The sequence below is a fragment of the Tachyglossus aculeatus genome, chromosome 2 (assembly GCF_015852505.1).
Source record: "Tachyglossus aculeatus isolate mTacAcu1 chromosome 2, mTacAcu1.pri, whole genome shotgun sequence".
In the NCBI taxonomy this organism is placed as follows: domain Eukaryota; kingdom Metazoa; phylum Chordata; class Mammalia; order Monotremata; family Tachyglossidae; genus Tachyglossus; species Tachyglossus aculeatus.
This window is the reverse complement of record NC_052067.1, coordinates 15,781,653-15,801,388: the sequence shown is the minus strand read 5'-3', so window position 1 is coordinate 15,801,388 and position 19,736 is coordinate 15,781,653. Positions and strand designations below refer to the sequence as shown.

General features: G+C 44.6%; 1 protein-coding gene across 2 annotated transcripts in view; it reads left to right on the top strand.

Moving 5' to 3' along the window:
* The window catches only part of OSBPL3 (oxysterol binding protein like 3), a 168,243-nt gene that overhangs the window by 119,047 nt on the left and 29,460 nt on the right, over positions 1-19,736 (top strand). For both annotated transcript variants that reach the window (XM_038773035.1, XM_038773043.1), the window contains 4 exons: positions 6,719-6,853; positions 7,946-8,039; positions 14,144-14,394; positions 16,191-16,328. In XM_038773035.1, the coding sequence (XP_038628963.1) occupies positions 6,719-6,853; positions 7,946-8,039; positions 14,144-14,394; positions 16,191-16,328 (618 nt within the window). The remainder of the gene's footprint in view (positions 1-6,718; positions 6,854-7,945; positions 8,040-14,143; positions 14,395-16,190; positions 16,329-19,736) is intronic.

Below are 19,736 nucleotides of genomic sequence, written 5' to 3'. Positions count from 1 at the left end.
TGATTGAGTATCTTAAATCTGATAAGGAGTTTCTGTTTGATGCACAAGTGGATAGGCAGCCATTGGAGGGTTTTAAAGAGTGGAGAGCTATGGGCCGAGTGGCTCTCTGGGCTTCCTTTTCTGTGAAGTGGGGCTAGGAGACAATATGAGCCTGGAGCGGGATGGAGACTCTGTCCAGTCTCATAATTTTGCATCTACTTTGGCTCTTAGCACATCATAAAGGCTAACTGGATGATAATTATAATGATTTTAGGCGGGCTACAAAATCACATAAACGAATCCCCAAGCTCTAATCTTTACTGGATGGAGTCTGGAAATTAAATGGAATATTGTTGATGAACAAATTGTTGTTTTGGGGTTTTTTTTTTGTTTTTTGTATGTAGCTGCCTTGGAAATTCTTGGTTCTTGGCAGGAATTCCTGGCAGAGAAGCCACAAGGAATTATATCCTTGAAATAGCCATCCCACCCTTCTAGCACTGATCCAGGGGAAATGAACTCAAAAGTGCCTTCAAAACTCCCCCATCAGAGTATGTTACTTTTAAGCAGGGAATGAGTCAATTGCTTGTTGTTTACTTCCTGAATACTCAGTACAGTGCATTGCATCCAGGGAGCGTTCAGAAAATACAGTTACTACTCTGACTAGATAGATCTGAGCAATTTTGTTGGTCCTCCTGTATGAGCAATTGTGTGGGTCAGCCCAGCATCCCAAAATAGGGAAGCTGTGTAGTCTAGTGGAAAGAGCACAGGCTTGGGAGTCAGAGGACGTGGGTTCTAATTCCGACTCCGGCACTTGTCAGCTGTGTGACTTGGGTCGTCACTTAATTTCTCTGTGCCTCAGTTACCTCATCTGTAAAATGGGGAATAAAAGTGTGAGCCCCATGTGGGAAAACCTGTTTACACTGTATCTTCCGCAGTGATTAAGAACATTGCTTGGCACATAGTAAGCGCTTAACAAATGCCATCATCATCATCATTATTATTATTATTATTAAAGAGCACAGACCTAGTAGGAGACAGAGGACCTGGGTTTTAATTCTGGCTCTGCCATTTATCTACTGTGTAACTTTGGGCGAGTCACTTAACTTTTCTGTGCCTCAGTTCCCTCATCTGTAAAATGGGGATTAATTTTTATAATGGCATTTATTAAGCGCTTACTACGTGCAAAGCACTGTTCCTACTCCCTCCTACTTAGACTGTGAGCCCCATTTGGGAGAAGAACTGTGTCCAATCTGATGACCTTGTATTACCCCAGCACTTAGTACAGTGCTTAAATGCCACACTACTACTGCTAATAATAATCATAATAAAACATCATCATCATCATCAATCGTATTTATTGAGCGCTTACTGTATGCAGAGCACTGTACTAAGCGCTTGGGAAGTACAAATTGGCATCATATAGAGACAGTCCCTACCCAACAGTGGGCTCACAGTCTAAAAGGGGGAGACAGAGAACTAAACCAAACATACTAACAAAATAAAATAAATAGAATAGATATGTACAAGTAAAATAAATAAATAGAGTAATAAATATGTACAAACATATACATATATACAGGTGCTGTGGGGAAGGGAAGGAGGTAAGATGAGGGGGATGGAGAGGGGGACGAGGGGGAGAGGAAGGAAGGGGCTCAGTCTGGGAAGGCCTCCTGGAGGAGGTGAGCTCTCAGTAGGGCCTTGAAGGGAGGAAGAGAGCTAGCTTGGCCGATGGGCAGAGGGAAACAGAGAAGCAGTATGGCATAGTGGATAGAGCACAGGCCCGGCAGTCTAGAAGGTCATGGGTTCTAATCCTGCCTCCGCCACTTGTCTGCTGTATGACCTTGGGCAAGTCACTTGACTTCCCTCATCTGTAAAATGGGGATTGAGACTGGAGCCCCACATGGGACAGGGACTGTGTTTAACTCGGTTTGCTTGAATCGGCCCCAGTGCTTAGTTCAGTGCTTGGCAAATTGTAAGCGCTTAACAGATCCCATCATTATTAAAACAACTTCCTACAGTCTTAGCACATTGTGATAAATGTGCCTGTTCCAATTCCATGTCTTTCGTAATGCATCAATCCTTGCCTCACACCTCGTTTTGGGTTAGCAGCAGCTCAGCTTCAGCTGGCTTCTCCAGCAAGGGAAAAGCCATTGTTTTGTTCTGGGAAATGGGGAAAGAATGAACTGCAACTGCTTCTTGGAGCCTGAATGTAGAATTCGGCAATCCTATTTTATGGTGTTACTGGTACCCTTGTGCACTGGGAATGAGCAGTAATGGGAAGCTGGACTGTGCGAAGGAGACCAGGAGGCTACCAGGAAAGTATTGTCTCTTTCTTTTAACAATAGTCACTTGGTGACCTTGAGGGACACTTAGTGAAATTTTTGGAAATTAGGTGAAAGCCCCAACTTCAATGCAATGAACTGAGGGAAAGGCAACGTGAATCTTCAGGACATCTGAAGAATATTTCTTTGTCGGGGGAGCTTGAAGGCTGAGTAGATGACGCCAGGATGATCAGTTGGCCCTCCTGGGCTGAACATCCGTGGTACTTAAAGAACAGATACTAGGTTTTGTGAGAAGCTGCATGATGTGTGGGCCTGTTGAGCCCCTCCTCTCTCAGCAGCCTTTGCTGTGAGTCATGGTGTCTTGGTGTCTATGGTGTCATGACACAGGTCACAAGTTGCCGGCCCTGAGGCCCGCGCACCTTCGCTCAATTCATTCCCAACTTGCATTTTATTCTATTTATTTTATTTTGTTAGTATGTTTTGTTTTGTTCTCTGTCTCCCCCGTCTAGACTGTGAGCCCGCTGTTGGGGAGGGACCGTCTCTGTATGTTGCCAACTTGTACATCCCAAGCGCTTAGTACAGTGCTCTGCACACAGTAAGCGCTCAATAAATATGATTGAATGAATGAATGATGTAGTGGGTAGAAGGTGGGCCTGAGAGTTGAAGGTCATGGGTTCTAATTCCAGTTCTGCCACTTGTCTGCTGTGTGATCTTCACTTCACATCTCTGGGCCTCATCTGTAAAATGGAGATTTAAGACTGTGTGCCCCACGTGGGACAGGGACTCTGTCCAACCTGATTCACTTGTATCCATACCAGCGCTTAGTACAGTGCCTGGCACATAGTAAGTGCATTGAGAAGCAGCGTGGCTCAGTGGAAAGTGCCCGGGCTTTGGAGTCAGAGGTCATGGGTTCGAATTCCAGCTCCGCCAACTGTCAGCTGTGTGATTTTGGGCAAGTCACTTCACTTCTCTGGGACTCGGTTCCCTCATCTGTAAAATGGGGGTTAAAACTGTGAGCCCCCTGTGGGACAACCTGATACCCTGTAACCTCCCCAGTGCTTAGAACAGTGCTTTGCACATAGTAAGCACTTAACAAATACCATCATTATTATTAATATTAAATACCAGAAGCAGCATGCTTATTGAATAGAGCATGGCCCTGGGAGACAGAAGATCCTGGGTTCTAATCCTGGCTCAGCCACAAATCTGTTGTGTGAGCTTGGGCAGGTTATTTCACTTCTCTGGGCCTCAGTCACCTCATCTGACAAATGGGGATTTAGGGTGTGAGCCCCATGTGGGACAGGGACTGTGTCCAACCTGATTAACTTGTATTTATCCCAGTGCTTGGCACATGGTTATAAGCATCTAAAGAGTACCATTATTATTACTATAAGGAGACCCATATTGTCAGCTGTGTGATCTTTAATATGAAGGATAACAGTATGAAACATATAAAATTCCGTCGTGTTTTCAAGTGCAATTACTTCTGCCTAGACCACTGTGAATATCAATTGATAAGGCTGATACTAATAGTAATTGTGGTATTTGTAAAGTGCTCACTGTGTGCCAAGCACTGTACTAAGCACTGGGATAGATCAGAGAAGCAGCGTGGCTCAGTGGAAAGAGCCCGGGCTTTGGAGTCAGAGGTCATGGGTTCAAATCCCGGCTCCGCCACTTGTCAGCTGGGTGACTTTGGGCAAGTCACTTAACTTCTCTATGCCTCAGTGACCTCATCTGGAAAATGGGGGTGAAGACTATGAGCCCCCCGTGGGACCACCTGATCACCTTGTATCCCCCCCCCGCGCTTAGAACAGTGCTTTGCACATAGTAAGCGCTTAATAAATGCCATTATTATTATTATTATTATACAAGCTAATCAGGTTGGATGCACCCCATGTCCACATGGGGCTCATAGCCTTAATCCCCATTTTATAAATGAAGGAACTGAGGCACAGAGAAGCTAAGTGACTTGCACAAGGTCACACTGCAGAAACGCTGTGGAGTCGGAATTAGAACACAGGTCCTCGTACCGTCAAGCCCAACGCTCTTTCCAGTTGGCTATACTGCTTTTTAGACTGTGAGCTCACTGTTGGATAGGGACTGTCTCTGTATGTTGCCAACTTGTACTTCCCAAGCATTTAGTACAGTGCTCTGCACACAGTAAGTGCTCAATAAATATGATTGATTGATTGATTCTCATAGTTCTTACTATGAGCCAACCACTGAATTGAGCCTTCGGGTAGATACCAGGTAATCAGGGTGGATAGAGGCTCTGTCCCCCAGTCTAAGTAGCAGGGAAAACGGGTATTCAGTCCTCATTTTCCAGATGAGAAAAGTGAGGCCCACGGAAGTTAGGGGACTTGCCCAAGTTCACACAGCAGGCAAGAGGAGGAATCAGGATTAGAACCTAGGTCCTCTGAGTCCTAGGCCTGTGCCTTTTCCACTACACTACACTGCTTCCCAACTCATGCCGTTGGGACTCCCAGCTTAGAAATGATGGTCATCCTGGGTCTGGTAAGCTATTTTCTCGCTCATCCCCAGAGTAAGCTAGTGCGTGACTATACTGTCAACACTATAGTACCAGTTTCATGTAAAAGGAGGACAAAGGAAATGTTTAAAGGAATCCTCAAGTCATACCCGAAGGAAAGCAATCCAGATGAAAGCTCTGTCTAGGGAGCCTTTGGCAAAATACATTATCTTCAGAGATTCTGGCCAAGATGCACCCAAGTAAGTGAGTTAATGTCTAAGCCATCTAGCTGTCAGAGAGAGAGAGAGATGAATAAAAGAGAAAGGCAGGATCAGTGAATTGAAAACCCTGAATCATCTTCCCCCATGGAAACGCCTGCCTAAATTGTAGCCAACGTATCGGTCTCAGTCTGGCCTTATTAGTCACATGTGAACTTATAGGTGAAGTTATGTGAAGCAGCGTGGCTCAGTGGAAAGATCCCAGGCTTTTGAGTCAGAGGTCATGGGTTCAAATCCCGGCTCTCCCACTTGTCAGCTGTGTGACTGCAAGTCACTTAACTTCTCTGGGCCTCAGTTACCTCATCTGTAAAATGGGGATTAAGACTGTAAGCCCACTGTGGGACAACCTGATCACCTTGTAACCTCCCCAGCGCTTAGAACAGTGCTTTGCACATAGTAAGTGCTTAATAAATGCCATAATAATTATTATTATTATTATAAGTTACTCACATGGAAAGAGAAATATTCTCATCCATAAAAGATTATCAGTGGCAAAGGTAGCACGTGCCCATTTCCTTTGAAAGGTGTTAGAGCTGCATGCATTTGAATTGCTGTAATATGTCACGTGGCCATAAAATTATTTCCTGGGTGCCTTCTTTAATGGGACTGGGTTAGAGAAAGTCAGGCCCGGTTATTAGAAGTCAGAGAAGGGCTTAAATTGGGCAGGAGCCCACCTCCCACCCCCATCACCAGGCAACAAATCTAGGATGTAAAACTCAGGAATTTTCTTGGGAAGGACACTGGAAGAAAAATAGGAAGAAAGGAGCAAGGATTTGCTCCGAGACTCTGGGGTGGGCGCTAAAGTGCATTTCATTTCCGAGGAGCCTAGGATGCATCATTAAGTCTATAAACCACACAGAAATAACTCGTTTAGTGTCTGTAATAAAGTCAGGAAGCTGCCTGGTGGAACATGAGTGCTGTCAGGGAACACCAGATGTGCCATTTTACGCTTTTGTTTGAGGTAATTGAAATGCATGGCCCTGAATCTTTTCCCCAAAGGTCATTCCCAGGCGGAGGCTGCTTATTTAGGGTGCAGGGAACAGAGAGAATGAGACTCAAGTTCTGCAGCCAATAAAGCCCTGCCTGCCTGCTTGTCTGCTTGTCTATTGTCGGCGGTGAAACGAGCTTACAGTCTAGAGGGAGGGTAGTTAATGTCATCTGGCTTCACGGAAGCTCCCTCAGAACCTTGCATGAACTGAAGGAGACTTGGGGAGAATGCAAAGGAAGAAAGCCGTTGATGGGGAAGTGGGGAAAAAGACTATGGAGGAGCCATTTCTTCCTCTGGGTAGGCAACAGTTAATAACTAAATTGACCCAGTGTTTCTCCCACCTTCCTGCAGAGAAGACTGTGAGCCTGTGAGCCCACTGTTGGGTAGGGACTGTCTCTATATGTTGCCAATTTGTACTTCCCAAGCGCTTAGTACAGTGCTGTGCACATAGTAAGTGCTCAATAAATACGATTGATGATGAGAGTTAATGCCTGGACTACATAGGTTGGTGGGTCAGGGCTCTTGGAGAACACTGTTTTCCGTTGAAAGGTGTGTGGTTTGATTTCCTTGAGCTTTAGAGCTTATTCCCGCTTTGACATGCTTGTTCCTTTAACTGGCCTTGTTGGCATGTGTCACTAACTTACGCTCAATCCAAATCGTTGGTCCTTTGTCTCTATCTCTTGCTGTTCTCAAAAGTTTGTGGTTGTCTTGTGTTTTTGAACAGGAAAACTCCAGAGAAGGAAACAGAGTTCTAGTTCATCAGCTTTCCAATGAAAGCAAGCTCTCCATCTCCGACTCCCTGTCAGAGTTTTTTGACGCCCAGGAGGTTTTGCTGTCTCCCAGCTCTTCAGAAAATGAGGTTTGAGGACTCTTCAGAAAACCCACCAAATATTGCTTGCTTCCTGTTGCTTTCTCCAGGACCCCCAACAAATCAAACCATTACCCTACCCTACCCTGGGTGATGCTGGATGATTTACCCTACCCCCATTTTTTAATCTAAATTTGAAGTTAATGCTCAGGCATCTTCCTTAAAGAACTGCCTCTCCAAGGAAAAAATCCCTGAGAAAACAGTTAAAAATAGGGAAAAACTTGCAGTAAACTTCCCTCACCCAGGTTGACCCTACCCACTTAAAATGCTCCATTTATGGTAGGGCCAACAGATTCGAAAAATGAAACCTCTTTTCCTTGGGGGGCGGCGGCGTATGTGTGTGTGTGATTGAGTGCACCAATATATATAGAGATACATATATACATACATATATATATACATATATATAGAGATATATACAATAGTAAACTTTTATAATGGCCTATGATAAATTCAGTATCTCAAATTCATAAGTCATTTTGTAAGCTTATCAAGGTTCAGGATCAACTAAGGCAATAAGAATTGCAAAGTGTTTGATTTATGTAATATTTTTCTGTTATAGATTGCTGGAAATAAAAGAGTTTATAGTATAGCTTGAGATGGGTATATAAATATATATTCTGAACTTTTTTGTAGGAGGTGGTATGCTGGAAAGACAGTATGAGAAACAGGATGGCCTAATAGATAAATTACAAGCCTGAAAGTCTTAAGGACCTGGATTCTAATCCCAGTTCTACTCCTTGTCTGCTGTGTGACCTTGGGCAAATCACTTCATTTCTTTATGCCTCAGTTACCTCATCTGTAAAATGGGAACTATGGCTGTGAGCTCCATATAGGACAGGGACTTTGTCCTAACCTGATTAGCTTGTATCTACCCCAGTGCTTAGTACAGTGCCTGACACATACTAAGTGCTTAACGAATGCCATTAAAGAAGGACTCCAGCTATCACACAAATCTAAAAGGACTTGAATGGCTTAAACAGTACTGTGCAATTTGGGAAACATATTTTGACTTTTTCCAGTAAATATATTGTGAAAATCTGGCTGCCTGGACCAATGTAAATTATCTCTCCTTTCCCACAGATTTCCGATGATGATTCATATGCCAGCGACCTAAGTGATAACATTTCCGAAGATAACCTCAGTAATGATCTGGATAATGAAAGACAAACTTTGGGTAGGTTTGAGAGCTGATTTCATAATATCCAAGATAAATTTTTTGTGGGTTTCTATAGAAGAAACTATCATTCCAAGTAGTGGGGAAAACTGATTTACTTGCTGACTTCCTATAAATTATTTTTGTTTACACACACACGCATGTTGATAGATTGCTAAATTGTACAAATATAAGTATAAGACAGCATCATCCTCCTTGTCTCAAACGCCCGAGGCCTATGGCATTAGCCTCAGTTCTTGGCGTTATCCGTATTTCTTTTATTCAACCCACATATACAATCCATCACTAAATCCTGTCAGTTTGATCTTCTTAACATCGCTAAAGTCCACCCTTTCCTCTCCATCCAAACTGCTACCACGTTAATCCAACCACTTGTATCCTCTACTGATTACTATATCAGCCTCCTTGCCAACCTCCCAGCCTCCTGTCTCTTTCCACTCCAGTCCATACTTCACTCTGCTGCCCTGATCAGTTTTCTACAAAAACGTTTAGTCTATGTTTCCCCTCTCCTCAAGAACCTCCAGTAACCACCTCCACATCAAACAGAAACTCCTCACCATTGACTTTAAAGCTCTCAATCACCTTGCTGCCTCCTATCTCCCCTGGCTACTTTCCTACTACAATCCAGCCCAAACACTTTGATTTTCTAATGCTAACCGTTTCACTGTACCTCAGTCTCGCCGCTAACTTCTTGCCCACATCCTGCCTGTGTCCTGGAGTGCTTTCCCTCCTCATATCCAACAGGCAATTATTTCTGTGCACCCCCAAATAGAGTGCTTTAAAGTCAATGGTTTCAAGGAGTTTCTGTTTGCAGAGGTGGATGTGCTACCACTGGAGTTTCTTGAGGAGTGGGGAGAAATGGCCCAAACGTTTTTGTAGAAAAACAACAGGCAATTATTTCTGTGCACCCCCAAAACCTTTACTGAAGGCACATATCCTCCAAGAGGCTTTCCCTGACTAAGCCCTCTTTAACTTTTCTTCAACTCCCTTCTGAATTGCCCTGACTTGCTCCCTTTATTCATCCCCCCTCCCAGACCCAGAGCACTTATGTACGTATCTGGAATTTATTTATATTAATGTCTGTTTCCCCCTCTAGACTGTAAGCTCGTTGTGGGCAGGAAATGTGTCTGTTTTATTGTTGTGTGGATATGAGAAGGGAGGACATTTCCAGGGCAGATTCAGAACATGGGCAAGATGGTGACAGCGAGATAGACGAGATCCAAGTGCAGTGAGAAGGCCAGCATTAGAGAATCGAAGTGTGCGGGCTGGGTTATAATAGGAGAGTAGCTCGGTGAGGTAAGAGGGGGCAAGGTGATAGAGTGCTTTAAAGTCAGTGGTGAGGAGTTTCTGTTTGCAGAGGTGGATGTGCTACCACTGGAGTTTCTTGAGGAGTGGGGAGAAATGGCCCAAACGTTTTTGTAGAAAAAATGATCCAGGCAGCAGAGTGAAGTATGGATTGGAGTGGGGAAAGACAGGAGGCTGGCAGGTCAGCAAGGAGGCTGATACAGTAATCGAGCTGGGATAGGATGGGATCGGATGAATGTGGTAGCAGTTTGGATGGAGAGGAAAGGGAGCAACAGGCAGTTGGTCCCTTCAAGGCCCTACTGAGAGCTCACCTCCTCCAGGAGGCCTTCCCAGACTGAGCCCCCTCCTTCCTCTCCCCCTCCTCCCCCCTCCATCCTCCCCCCTCCATCCTCCCCACCTTTCCTCCTTCCCCTCCCCACAGCACCTGTATATATGTTTGTACATATTTATTACTCTATTTTATTTGTACATATTTATTCTGTTTATTTTGTTGATATGTTTTGTTTTGTTGTCTGTCTCCCCCTCTAGACTGTGAGCCCACTGTTGGGTAGGGACCGTCTCTATATGTTGCCAACTTGTACTTACCGAGTGCTTAGTACAGTACTCTGCACACAGTAAGCACTCAATAAATACAATTGAATGAATGAATGAATGAATGAGCATTTTAAGAATGTTGTAAAGGTTGAACCAACAGTTGACTTCTCTGTGCTTCAGTTACCTCATCTGTAAAATGGGGATTAAGACTGTGAGACCCACGTGGGACAACCCGATTACCTAGAGAAGCAGCGTGGCTCAGTGGAAAGAGCACGGGCTTGGGAGTCAGAGGTCATGGGTTCTAATTCCGACTCTGCCACTTGTCAGTTGTGTGACTTTGGGCAAGTCACTTCACTTCTCTGTGCCTCAGTTACCTCATCTGCAAAATGGGGATTAAGACATGGGACAACCTGATCACCTTGTATCCCCCCCCAGTGTTTAGAACACTGCTTTGCACATAGTAAGTGCTTAACAAATACCATTATTATTATTATTATCATTATTATTAGCGACAGGATTATGGGAGTCCAGGTGGTGCGTAGTGGGTAGGGATAGGCCTCTCTCTCATGGGTCAGGTGGCCCTGGACTCTCCCTGTAGCTGCTCCTCTCTGAGAGTATTCTGGCCCGCATGCTAGATTTCAATCAATCAATCAATCAATCGTATTTATTGAGCACTTACTGTGTGCAGAGCACTGTACTAAGCGCTTGGGAAGTACAAGTTGGCAACATATAGAGACAGTCCCTACCCAACAGTGGGCTCACAGTCTAAAAGACTAGATTGTGTACTTGATCTGCAGGGAGTGTGTACATGACCTGCATATGACCTGAACAGGTCTTGGAGAAGTTTATCTGTGGCCCTTCAGGAGAATACCAAGGGAATTCCTAAATCATCTGTTGACAGTAAGCCCTCTCTCTCTAAAGGGTTAAACCAGTGACATAGTAGCCACCAGGCTCTGTCTAACGCCTCCCAGGCTTATAACTGCTGTCATTCATTCATTCATTCATTCATTCAATCGTATTTATTGAGCGCTTACTGTGTGCAGTGCACTGTACTAAGCACTTGGGAAGTACAAGTTGGCAACATATAGAGACGGTCCCTACCCAACAGCGGGCTCATAGCCTAGAAGACTTCTGACTCTCAGGCTTGGGCTCTATCCGCTAGGCCACACTGCTTCTCACTGAGTGCTTACTCTGTGCAGAGCACTGTACTAAGCACAACAAGGAGCTCGAAGACACGATCCTTGACCACAATGAGCTTACAGTACACAGGGAAGTTCAGATTTTCTTTTAAACAATCTAAGGCGCTGCAGCAGTGTGTGTTCGATAAGCAAGGAATATTTACTCTCTTCCTAGGAAATGAAAAAGAGCTGACATCCTGACTGTAGACTGTGAGCTCGCTTGGGAAGAGACCATGTCTGCCAACTGTTTTATATTGTACTCTCCCCAAAGTTTAATACAGTGGTCTGCACACAGCAAGCACTTAATAAGTACTGCTAATTGACAGTTCTGACCAGTTCATTCATTCATTGTCAGGTAGTCGTATTTATTGAGCGCTTACTGTGTGCAGAGCACTGTACTAAGCGCTTGGGAAGTACAAATTGGCAACGTATAGAGACGGTCCCTGCCCAACAATGGGCTCACAGTCCTCTTGGGTTCCTTGTGGTGGAGTCAGTGAATCTGAAATGCTGAGGGGAAAAAAAATATAGGCGGGCTCCATTCTTCTGACCTTAAAAATAAGGCAGCCTGTAGCATTTCAGATTCGGAGACATTGACTCCACCACAAGTAACCTGAGAGAACGGGTCAAAAGCATGGGAGGGATTAGACATAGCCCGGTCCTATTTTGTCCTTGCTTCCGTGTGCCAGGATGTTGGCAGCGTTTCACGGGCTCGGATTGCTGTGACATAAAACACGGAGTGAGGCCCCTTCTGCAGGCCGTGCCTTCCTCTGTAATCCAATTAAGTAGCACCAGGGCTTTTGGAAGAGAAAAAGGCCATGGTCCAGTTCTTTGTGGGCAGCTGCTGCCTGCTAGCTGATTAAGTTGAGATCAGTGTTTCGCTAAAAATGCCCTAATGGGAAGAGACCAGGCCGAGGAGCCAGAGGACCCGAGTTCTAATCCCCACTCCAAGACTTGCCTGCTGTGTGACCTTGGACAAGTCATTTAATAAAAATTGCTATTTGCCAAGCCCTGTACTGAGCGCTGGGGTAGATACCAGACAATTAGGCCCCACACGAAACTGAAATTGAGTCCCCATTTTGCAGATGAAACCCAAGGTCACACCGTAGGTAAATGGCGGAGCTCGGGATAGAATCCAAGTTCTCTGATGTCCAGGAGTCTTTCCACTAAGCCATCCTGCTTCTCAACTTCTCTGCGCCTCAGTTTCCTCATCTTTCAGAGAAGCAGCTTGGCTCAGTGGAAAGAGCCCGGGCTTTGGAGTCGGAGGTCATGGGTTCAAATCCCGGCTCCGCCACTTGTCAGCTGTGTGACTTTGGGCAAGTCGCTTCACTTCTCTGGGCCTCAGTTGCCTCATCTGGAAAATGGGGTTTAAGTCTGTGAGCCCCACGTGGGACAATTTGATTACCTTGTATCTACCTCAGCACTTAGAACAGTGCTTTGCACATAGTAAGCTCTTAATAAATGCTATGATTATTATTATTATTATCTTAAAGATATGGATTCAGTTTCTGTTCTCCCTCCCTCCCCTTTAGACTCTGAGCCCCATGTCGGACTGGGACTGTGTCCGACTTCTAGACTGTGAGCCCACTGTTGGGTAGGGACCGTCTCTATATGTTTGCCAACTTGTACTTCCCAAACGCTTAGTACGGTGCTCTGCACACAGTAAACACTCAATAAATATGATTGAATGAATGAATGACTTGATTATATTGTGTTTACCGTGGAGCTTAAGTACAATGCTTTTTTGGCAGGGACGGGGCATTTATTAAGCGCTTACTATGTGCAAAGCAGTGTTCTAAGCACTGGGGAGGTTACAAGGTGATCAGGTTGTCCCACGGGGGGCTCACAGTCTTCATCCCCATTTTCCAGATGAGGGAACTGAGGCTCACAGTCTTCATCCCCATTTTACAGATGAGGGAACCGAGGCCCAGAGAAGTGAAGTGACTTGCCCAAAGTCACATAGCTGACAATTGGCGGAGCTGAGATTTGAATGGAAGGAGCATGAGCCTCGAAGTCATTCATTTATTCATTCAGTCGTATTTTATTGAGCGTTTACTGTGTGCAGAGCACTGGACTAAGCACTTGGGAAGTACAAGTTGGCAACAAGTTAGAGAACCGGCTCTGCCCCCTATCTTGTTACCTTGGGCAAGTCACTTAGTTTCTGTAATTTACAGCTCAGTTTCCTCAGCTGTAAAATGCCAATTCAACACCTGTTCTCCCTCCTACTTAGACTGTGAATACCATATGGGACAAGGACTGCATATGAGCTCATTACCTCGACTGTAAGCTTGTTGTGGGCAGGGAATGTGTCCATCTTTTATTACATTGTACAAGCGCTAAGTACAGTGCTCTGCACACAGTAAGTGCTCAATAAATACTATTGAATTTATTTATTGAGGATTTGCTATGTGTATCTACTCCAGTGCTCAGGACAGGAAGTGCTCAGGAAGGCTTCCTTCCTTCCTCTCCCCATCTCCATCACCCCCATCTTACCTCCTTCCCTTCCCCACTGCACCTGTATATATGTATATATGCTTGTACATATTTGTTACTCTATTTATTTATTTATTTTGCTTGTACATATCTATTCTATTTATTTTATTTTGTTAGTGTGTTTGGTTTTGTTCTTTGTCTCCCCCTTTTAGACTGACTGTGAGCCCACTGTTGGGTAGGGACTGTCTCTATATGTTGCCAACTTGTACTTCCCAAGCGCTTAGTACAGTGCTCCACACACAAGTAAGCGCTCAATAAATACGATTGATTGATTGATTGGTTAACATATACTAAGCACTTACCAAACATAGCCGTTATTAAGCTCGTTGTGGGCAGGGAATGTGGATGTTTATTGGTGTATTGTATTTTCCCAAGTGCTTAGTACAGTGCTCTGCACACAGTAAGCGCTCAAAAAATATGATTGAATGAGTTGTTATAAGTTCCATGTGATGTGGCCACTGGCACATACTTCAGAGTTAGAAGGGTAAGTGAAAAGAACCAAAGAAAGAAAAGTTAGTCTTAAATGTGCATTGAACAAAAGCGAAAACTCAGGGCTGGAAGTAAATGCCGGTGACCCTGGGCTTGCTTTCCTTGCAGGGCCTATGGTGGCAACTGTTGGGGGAAGCCAGTCTAAACGCAGGACTTGTCTGCCAGCCCCCTGCCCCAACACGAGCAACATCAGCCTGTGGAACATCTTGAGAAACAACATTGGCAAGGATCTCTCCAAAGTGGCCATGCCCGTGGAGCTGAACGAACCCTTGAACACCCTGCAGCGGCTGTGTGAAGAGCTGGAATACAGCGAGCTCCTGGACAAGGCTGTGCTTCTGGACAACCCGCTGGAGCGGATGGTAAAGATCAACCCCAGCCGCGGGGGCCAGAAGGGTGTCAGTGCCCGAGCAGAGGGAGGCTAGACTGTAAGCTCGTTGTGGGCAGGGATTGTGTCTGTCCGTTGTTCTGTCGCACTTTCCCCGGCGCTTAGTGCAGTGCTCTGCACACAGTAAGTGCTCAATACGTATGATTGAATGTCTGAAGGAATGAATGGGAGGTGCTACTGCAGCACAATCAATCCTATTTTGTACTTCCCAAGCGCTTAGTACAGTGCTCTGCACACAGTAAGCACTCAATAAATACGATTGATGATGGTTTATTGAGCGTTTGCTATGTGTTAGAACACTATGCTAAGCGCTTGGGAGAGTATAGTATAACAGAATTGGTAGACAGGTTCCCTGACCACAACGACCATTGGGGGAATCAGAGGACCTGGGTTCTAATCCCAGCTCCGCCATTTATCTGCTTTGTGATCTTTGACAAGTCTCTAGGCCTCGGTTACCTCATCTGTAAAATGGGGATTAAGAGTGTGAGCCCTGTATGGGACAGGGACTGTTTCCGACCTGATTATCTTGTGTCTATCCCAGCACTTAGTGCCGTTCCTGGCACGCAGTAGGCACTTAACAAATACCGCAATTATTATTATTATTCTCCACTACACTTGACAGGCAGAACCGTCCTTGCTCTGTTTTTGGGGGGTTTTTTTGCAATGGCAGCTGTCCTGGCTTGGCTTCCCTATCAGAAGAAATGATTAGCCCCTGTGAACCTGTCAGCTGGGCACGGTTCCAGGCCCCCTGCAGGAATTCATTCATTCAAAAATATTTATTGAGCGCTTACTGTGTGCAGAGCACTGTACTAAGCGCTTGGGAGAATGCAGTACGACAATAAACAGACACATTCCCTGCCCACAAGGAGCTTATAGTCTAGAGGGACTGTTGAACTGTTCTATCTCTTGGGCCTTCTGTTTGGTGCCTGAGAGGGGGCTGCCCTGAGCCTTTTTCCGTCCTCTGTTTCAAACAAGTTCAAAAACATTTTTTGTGTTTGTCTGTCAGGCCTGACCAGAGAACAGATGTGCCTTTAGGGCTGTCAGTATGTACCCACTGCCAAACCACATTCTAGGCTTTTTATCCTCTTAGGCAAGTTTCCCCTGAGAATGGTATTTTTATTTTGGGAATCTCCGTGTTTCAATGCCAAACAAAGGAGTTTGACAGCTGTGATGTCCTCCTCCTTCTCTTATTCTCGTAAAGAACCTAAAATCTTCAACACCTTCTTGGAAGGAAGCTTCCCCTAAGGTCTCCCAGGGGCTGCTCTAACCCTGGAAATGCAGGGCTGGTAGGGACTATGTGAAACTATCCAATCCATCTCCTTGAACCCAAGCAAGACAGCACTGCACTCAACCAGAACATGAAACTGTCCCTTTACCTCTGAAAATGGCATTGCAATCTCCCTTTTTTCCCCTCTAAATTCTGTCTTCTTAACAATCAGTTTAGGGTGCTCATAAGACACCCCCAGTGGTCCTTGGTTGTGGCTTATTTTGGTACCCATGATCACTTAACCAGGGGCAGGGAGGAAGGAGAATTTATGGTGAGCTGTGTTTTCAGGGCCAAGGTAGCAATGAGGGAGAGGGAGAAATGGAGATTTCAGTGATGTATGAAGCGGGAGCGTCAGAGAATTAGCTTCTGGAGTTTTTGAGTTAGCATTTGTAACCTCGTATGATATTGATTTTTCTGAAATTCGGAGCAAGGACATATTTTAAAAATGCAAGGGTCAGTCTCTTAAATGATGGAAGTGATCCGGGTGCTTATATGTCTTCTAGGTATACGTGGCTGCTTTTGCAATATCGGCGTACGCATCCAGCTACTTCCGAGCTGGGAGTAAACCGTTTAATCCGGTGCTTGGGGAAACTTATGAATGTATCCGTGAGGACAAGGGCTTCCGATATTTTTCAGAGCAGGTATGTATCCTGTGTGTTTCCTCGAGATACGTCCCCTTTCTGTCATCAATTTCTGGTTCCTTCAGCCTGGCAAGAGTCATGGGGATTCCCCACTGGAAAGGCCTGAATTATTGATGTGTCACCTTTCATGGGCTTGAAAGCATTTTATATAATTACAGACCATATTCATGAAGGAAGTGGGATTAATCCTTGTGCCCTGAGTCCTTTCTGCCACAAATCCACCAGCAACTCTAGTCTCCACCATTTTTTTTTAAGCGGCGGTTAGCGTGGTATTCGTTAAACACTTACTCTGCTCCATGCACTGTACTAAGCACTGGGGTAGATACAAGTTAATCAGGTCAGATCCAGTCCATTTCCCATATGAGGCTCGCAGTCTTAATCACCGTTTTACGGATGAGGTAACTGAGGCACAGAAAAGTCACTTGCCAAGGTCTCACAGAAGACAAGTGGCAGAGCCGTGATTAGAAACCCAGTTCTTCCCGACTCCAGGCCTGTGCTCTTTCCAGCAGACCATGCTCCTCCTCCGCCACTGAGCGCAAAGGGTTCCCTCTCTTTCCAAAATGGACTGGGGGTACTTACGATGGCAGGGAATTTTTGTCTTTCTTGAACCACGAGCAGAACACCCAAATTCTTAGTTTGGTCTGTGGGGTAGCCAAATACCCCTTCACTCGTGCTATCTATGTTCTTGCAGAGACAGAAACACTGGCATTCTGACTTACCACCCTGGGGGGAATGTGGACTAGTGGAAAGAGCATAAGCCCTGGGATTTAGGAGACCAGAGTTCTAGTCTCAACTCTGCCACTGGCTTGCTGAAATGACCCTGGGCATGTCCCTTAATCTCCTTGTGCCTTAATTTCCCCATCTGTAAAACAGAGATTTGCTCTCCATCCCTCTTAGATTATGAGCCCCTTATGGGACCATGCTTGATACGTACCAAACATTTGTTAAATACTTTGTTATCATTATCTGTATTTCCACTAAGCGTTGTGGGGCTGGGGTGGAGTGAATATCAAGTGCCTAAGAGGTACAGACTCAAGTGCATCGGTGATGTGAGAAGGGAGAGCAAGTAGGGAGGTCTTTTGGACCAACCTTGTTGCCAACTTGTACTTCTCAAGTGCTTAGTACAGTGCTCTGTATATATGTATATATGTTTGTACATATTTATTACTCTATTTATTTTACTTGTACATATCTATTCTATTTATTTTATTTTGTTAGTATGTTTGGTTTTGTTCTCTGTCTCCCCCTTTTAGACTGTGAGCCCACTGTTGGGTAGGGACTGTCTCTATATGTTGCCAACTTGTACTTCCCAAGCACTTAGTACAGTGCTCTACACACAGTAAGCGCTCAATAAATACGATTGATTGATTGCTCTGCACATAGTAAGCGCTCAATAAATATGATTGATTGATTGATTGGAGGAGGTGTGATTTCGAAGGTGAGGAGAGAAATAGTTTGTTGGCTATGATGGAAGAGGGAGAGCCAGGGCAGAGGGAGGAATTGGACAAGGGGTCAGCAGTGAAACAGACAAGTTGGATGTAGAGTGAGTAGGTTTGTGTTAGAGAGGCAAAGTGTAGAGATTGTATTGGAGTAGGAGATCAGAGAGGGCAGACAGGAGGCGGAGAAATGATTACCTTAAAGCCGATGGTAAGGAATTTATGTTGGATGCAGAGATGGATGGGCAACCACTGGAGATTTTTGAGGAGTAGGGAGACACGGACTGATTTTTTTTTTGACTTTTCTTTTATAAAAAGTCATCCGGGCTGCAGAGTGAAGCATGGAATGGAGAGGGAAGATTCAGGAGGCAGAGAGGTCAGCGATGAGGCTGGATGTAGTATAGGCAGTCAGCCAAAGCAAGGCTGAGGTCCAGCACATTCACTCTGGACACAAGCCCTAAACCCAGCCTAAAAACAATAAAAGCGGTGGCTTTTCCTAAGCACCCACTATGTGCCAAGCCCTCTCCCAAATGCTCGGGTAGATATAAGGTGATCAAGTCTGGGTGTTCACTTATTCCTTTCTAAATTCACGGACATGTCACAATCTGTTAAATAGGAAGATTCTCTCCCACGCTAAAATTACCATTCTCTCCGCCTACAAGTTTTCTGTTCTTTATACACTCCACAAATGGCTTCATGTTGCAGGAAGGAGAGGAAAATAGCTTTTTTAGAATGAAGGTTTCAACTAAAGTGGCCATGGCTTTGAGCCACTTTGGGGTGAGGTAAAGAACTTCTTGCGTGATTCAGAAAGCCTTCACATATGTTCCTTTTGGGAGACAAGTAAGAAATAAAAATTCTGCACACTCTACTTGGTTGTATGAAATGTGTTAAAGGGGTAAATTAAATTTGGATCAAATTTGACTAGGTTATTAAAATACCCGACTTAAAAAAGACTTAAACGGGAAGAGTGTGTGATTCTGTTCCCATGGTAATGTATGTACTAACAGGAAAAATGGAACTTAAAAATAGCATAAAACTATAGCTGACAATCTGGACAAATGAGAGGATATAAGAAAACAGTGGAGTAGTAGAGGGAGCTAGTTGATCCACTATTCGAAAAGTCCCCGATGGTTTTGGATAAAGTCTAAGGATTTTGCGGCAAAAAGCAGTTTCCTTATTTGTATTTTTATCCCAGAAAATGGATCATGGGAATAAGGGAGGACCAAGCCAATCGCAGGGTAGCAGTACACACCCTGAAAATGAAAAATCCCTGTCCAAAAATTAGATTACTTGGATTGGGAATAGCATGTCAGAGAGAGGAAGTGGTGTGGTGACTCTATTATTATCATTATTATGATAATGAGAAGCAGCATGGCAGAGGGGATAGAGCCTGGGCCTAGGTGTCTAAAGGTCATTGGTTCTAATCCTGTCTCCTCCACTTATGTGCTTTGTGTGACCTTGGGCAAGTCACGTAACTTCTCTGGGCCTCAGTTCCATCATCTGTAAAATGGGGATTAAGACTGTGCGCCCCACATGGGACAGGCACTGCATCCAACCTGATAACCTTGTATCTATCCCAGTGCTTAGAACAGTGCTTGGCACATTGTATGTGCTTAACAAATACTACTATTATCATTATCATCATCATCATCATCATCATTATTAATATTGGTTAAGCACTTACTATGTGTAGAGCACTGGGGTTATAACAGCAAAGGCTAAAATCCGACTCGATTTACTGGTATCCACCCCAGCGCTTAGTAGAGTCCCTGGCACATAGTAAGCGCTTTAACAAATACCATTATTATCATTATTATTATTATTATTATTACCAAAGAGTGTTTGCACAGGTGTGAGGGGATTTACTTTGAGGTACCAAAGAACCATGTAAATACCTTAGTAATAATACATTCAGTTTATCATTTCATCCAAGGATGTCAAAACCTTTGCTGACACTCCGGTAGTCACCACC